The 5,110-nt window shown below is 29.6% G+C and overlaps 1 protein-coding gene across 26 annotated transcripts in view; it reads right to left on the bottom strand.

Annotated features, from left to right (window-relative positions):
* Window positions 1–5,110, bottom strand: part of PPIP5K2 (diphosphoinositol pentakisphosphate kinase 2) — an 80,920-nt gene that overhangs the window by 48,552 nt on the left and 27,258 nt on the right. For all 26 annotated transcript variants that reach the window (XM_037732532.1, XM_017511805.1, XM_017511786.1 and 23 more), the window contains 5 exons: window positions 4,032–4,153; window positions 2,674–2,775; window positions 1,494–1,580; window positions 690–765; window positions 491–600 (listed from right to left, as the gene is read on the bottom strand). In XM_037732532.1, the coding sequence (XP_037588460.1) occupies window positions 491–600; window positions 690–765; window positions 1,494–1,580; window positions 2,674–2,775; window positions 4,032–4,153 (497 nt within the window). The remainder of the gene's footprint in view (window positions 1–490; window positions 601–689; window positions 766–1,493; window positions 1,581–2,673; window positions 2,776–4,031; window positions 4,154–5,110) is intronic.

The raw sequence follows: 5,110 nt of genomic DNA, 5'->3' as shown, positions 1-5,110 counted from the left end.
AAAAAAAAAAAAAAAAAAAAGACAACTCTGAAGAGCTAAAGTATAGAAATATGTAATATGTAAAAACACAGATACATATATCTAAAAATAAAGGAAATAAGATTATAAGAGGTTAAAAATGTAAAGCTATAATGGGAATATTGGTGGGTATCCATTTTACATGATTAAGGCAAAGTTCAAATTTTTTATATTTAAACTGCAATGAATCTGTGGTCAAGTTAGCAATGTGGCCTTGATTCTAAGTAGTATCTCACAGAAGACACAAATTTGATGTCCTCATTTAATCTTCTCACCAAAATTAAAACTAAAATTAAAACCTTCAATACAATTATCTATTTCTTTCACATTAGATTTTCCTTCATGTCTCCCCAACTATAGTAATACAAAGAGTAAAAAGATCAGAATGTGAAAGCAATTAAAATGGAAAATCACATACATAAAAAAGAGCGTAATGTAGTACTGCAATTAAGGGTTTCAAAAAGTTACTCACATCTCTAATACAGTCTTAAGTTGTTCAAGTTTTGACTTGTTTTCTTCAATTTCCGAATCATTATTTTGCCCCAGCTCCATAAGAAGCTGTCGTGTAATATCTAGCACTTCCTATAAAATAAATTTACAAAAAATTTAATTTTTATGTAATTTCACCATTAAAAAAACTTAAAACTCAACAAGAAAGCAAATATACTTGCCTGTAACTGTTTTGGTTTTTTGAGTTTTAATTTCCCTGATTTATATCCATCACATTTTTCAAAAAGATCAAAAAATCTTAAGAAAAGACAGAGCACTGTTAGTCTCTTGCAATAATTAACATTATCAACATATTTTTAAACTAACAAATAATAAATGATGACCTATGGGATTAGAACTTAGGATCTATGGATTTCAAGTACTGTGTTTCCTCTTTCACTATACATGTTGCTACTCAACTTTGACTGATGAAACTTAGTACTTTCCTAAATGATACCAAACTAATAGTCACCGTATTACTTTTCAAAGTTTTTTTCATGGAAACCAGACATATAATTAATTCAAAATATTATATATTTTCTGAAGTCACTGCATACACATTGAAAAATACTTGTGTAAACACATACATAATGGCTCAGGTTTTCAAAATTTATCATCTCCAAATCAAACAATGGATAGAAATAACAGAAACTTCCATTCTACTAATTTTCTTCTAAAGGGCTGAGGGATTACTGACTCTTAGAATGCAATACAAGAGAATGATAAGCAAAGATTAAATAGAACACCCTTATGACAATAAATAAAAGCCAGAGCTGACTGATACTTATGAATATTGCCACAATAACTTTAGATACTAATGAACATATTTTAAATGAAGTTTGTACACATCCCTGGTTTAAACATAAATGGCCAAGAGATGGTAGATAAAAGTTTTTCTATATGATGTATTAATCAAAAGAGTTGACCACTTATCAGAAATCTTAAAATTTTATCATACATGTTAAAGTATTTATCTTAAAACATACTTTTGATGCCTCACTTCCATTTTCATTTTTTGTTTTGGTGTTCGATCCCCATGACGTATAACAGCTATAACACATCTAAGTTCCATCCTAAAATGAAAAAATATATATGTTCTTAATTCTCTAAAAAAGCTTTGTGTTGTATAATTCAGATTAATATGAAAACTTAGTCATTTATTTAGGGCCATCTTTTACCATTTCAAGATCTTTCCCATGAAAAATAATACTGTAACAATCTAGTCTTGTCTTAATAAAATCAAATACTAAAAAGAACTTAAGAAGCTGGAGGAGGGGGGTGATATTAAGCTATATAATAGAATATAACCTTTTCTTCTCTGGAAATGGCTACATTAACTCTGGGATAAAAGCAGATGAACTACAATTTTTGAGCTTTATTAAATATCTGCTCTGTAGCATTAGATCATTACAGACTGAGACTTCATTCAACTAAAATAAAACTTTACATGATGTATTTATGTATTTGCCAAATTTTGCCCATGTAAGGAAAACAAGTATTTAAAACTCAAATTTCTGGAAGATAAAATCATCTTAGAAGTATGCTAGAATTAAGAGGTATAATCTAGTGTTTGCCAAAGATGTGAGCTGCAGAACATAACCCTGCAAGATACTAATTGAACTACCTGAAGAAACTGTATTTAACACTTTTGTGTTAAATAAGTATGAAAAATGCTGATTAAAAACACAATTAGTTCCCCCTCTATTAGTACATCTGACAATATTTAACATGGTAATATAAATATCTAAGTCGTGAATAAAAAGCATTCAGTCAACTAATATAAATTTAAAGGAATAATTTTTATTAATAGAATGTTATGAAACATTTTGGCAATACTGTTCTAATTATGTAAGATATGGCTTGAGAGAGCAAAAGTTGTAAGACCACTATGAACCTTTAAGTAACACACCTGTTGGTACCTATTTTATTTTTATGGCTTGATTAAACAATTCTATAATTATCCAGGCATGTTTCAGTAGTTTATTTGTAACAATTAGTGGACCCTTATAAACATGTATAATTTACCCTTATAAACATGTATGATCTGAATCATATGAAATCATACACAGTAAAGTGTCTAATAATCATTCAGAAATTTAATTTTCATCCTAATAGCACAGACGACAAAGGAAACTCAATTTCTAAATGAAAATAATTCAGATTTACATAGTTCCAGATGTTGTTGGAACAATTGGGATATCTTCAGCTTCTAAAGGTATTGACCATGGGATGTGAAATTGTGGAGCAAGTTCTCGCATTACAATATTTCTTCAAGACAAAAAAGAAAATATTTAAAATTAGTACATTTTTAAGACAAAACTGGGTACTTAATGACAATGATAGAGAATTATAAGAGTTAAACTATCTAGTGATTATATCACATAAAAAATAACCCAAAGAATCAATTCTGATTAACAAAAAATAAATTGATGTATTAAACACATCAATGGGATTTCACAAATTTGAGATTATTTACTTCAGTTTTAAGATATAAATCCACATTGGATTCAAAGAAATAACTATGATTTATATCATATATAATTACATACATTCTAAAATTCAAGATTGACTCTTTTGTGTGGCTACTGATAAGTTCTCATCAGTTTATTGAACACTTATAATGCAACTCTAAATACTGTGTTCATCTTTAACAAATCACTATTACACTTTAGTAATAGGGTTAAAATGGAAAAATGTTTAATTATAATACTTTTGGCTTTGTTTAAATTTAGCATTTATTCATGCTAAAATTTAGCAAACTCCCCCTAATGTCACTTTAAGGGTAAGTCTGTAAATCTTTGAAACATACTATGCGTTAAATGTTCTTAATCTGAAAGCCTGAAATCCAAAACACTTCTGGTCCCAGGCATTTTGGATAAGGGATACTCGACCTGTTTAAAATCTAGCTCCAATTATCGAACATTTTTTAATGTAAGTTTCCTATGGATTTGTCATATCTACCTAGAAACATCTTAAAAATAGTTATTGCCTTGCTAGTCTTCTGAATTGAGGTATTAAGAAAACAGGTTGAAGAACATAAAAATGGCATTTCTATCTACAATAATTTCTTTTACATTCACTTGATAATCTTAAGAGGATATCATCAAGTAACATAGGCTTGTAGAATGAGTTGTCACGTAAGAGTCATGAATTCTAAATATTTCTATTTTACTCTGCTTATTTATTCCATGAAAGTTATGTATCATTAAGTAGAAGAAAAATAATTTTACGGCAAAAATTTGAAGAATAAGGTATTCTAACAAACTTTTGACTAATAATCAATACATTATAGTATTTGTAAACATATGAAGTTAAAGTTTTCATCCATACTAATCATAAATTAATCTGTCTTTGATAAGCTAAAGCATAATTCAGGATCTGGCATAGTCCTCAGGGGTGTCCTTTTATGAACACTAATCCTTACTCTAGAATGCTTAAAAAACTTGACCATTTAATGTTAACCATTATTTGATTTCTGAATAATGAGTATATGCAGGTAAAAAGAAAAATTTTTAAATTCTTACCCAAGTATTTTTGCACAATCATCATAATACTTCATGGAATTTTTCACAAAACTGAAGCCATTGACATCACAGACATAGGACTGTCCATTGGCCCGCAACAAATCAAAGCCACAAACTGTTTGCTATTTAAAATAAGTTATAAACTTTAAAGTTTCATTGAAATTATTAAGATTCACAGTTTCCCAGTCCTAACAGAACATATCAAATTTTATAAATGCTTAAAAGTATATTACTATATATTGGTCTACTTCATAAAAAGAAATGAAAGAAATTATTCACAACTTAAGTACTCTGAAAATATGTTAGAGAGGCTATATGACTAAGTCTTATATCATAAAGTAGATGTAGAACAATAATGCATAAGGGACTAGAGAGGCCAAAAAAATAATGTATCACAAAGTTCTTCAATTAACATTTAATCTTAAAACTTCTTTAATTTTGTAAGGATCTGATTAAAAAGCAAAAATTTTTTAAGGATTTGATTAAAAATTTGTTAAGGCTCTGAACAAAAAAACAACTTGACACTAACAAATTATATCACTTTAACAAAATAAAAAAACAGGGAGGATGGAATATAGTTCTGAAGATATATTCTAGAGCAAATCCTGTGATCTGTTTTGTTTTATTTTGTTTTGTTTTGAGAGGGAGCGTCACTCTATCACCCAGGCTGGAGTGCAGTGGCACAATCTTGGCTCACTGCAACCTCCACTTCCCAGGTTCAATGGATCCTGTGCCTCAGCTATCCGAGTAGCTGGGATTACAGGTGTATGCCACCACATTCAGCTAATTTTTTTATTTTTAGTAGAGACAGGATTTTGCTATGCTGGCCAGGCTGGTCTCCAGCTCCTGGCCTCAAGAGATCCACCCGCCTTGGTCCCCCAAAGTGCTGGGATTACAGGTGTGCGCCACCACCCCCCGTTGAAATCCTGTGATCTTTTAAATCCCCAATACCACATATTCATGAGCACTTGTAATAAATTTACTTTATTTGGGAGAAGAAAATGGCCAAAAAGCATGAATTTCCCACTTAGGCTCTAAGAACTTTCTAATCTACATTTTTTTTTTTTTTTTTTTTTTTT

The sequence above is a fragment of the Cebus imitator genome, unplaced genomic scaffold, assembly GCF_001604975.1.
Source record: "Cebus imitator isolate Cc_AM_T3 unplaced genomic scaffold, Cebus_imitator-1.0 Scaffold452, whole genome shotgun sequence".
Classification (NCBI taxonomy): domain Eukaryota; kingdom Metazoa; phylum Chordata; class Mammalia; order Primates; family Cebidae; genus Cebus; species Cebus imitator.
The sequence above is the reverse complement of the archived record's forward strand: the minus strand, read 5'-3'. Positions and strand labels throughout refer to the sequence as shown.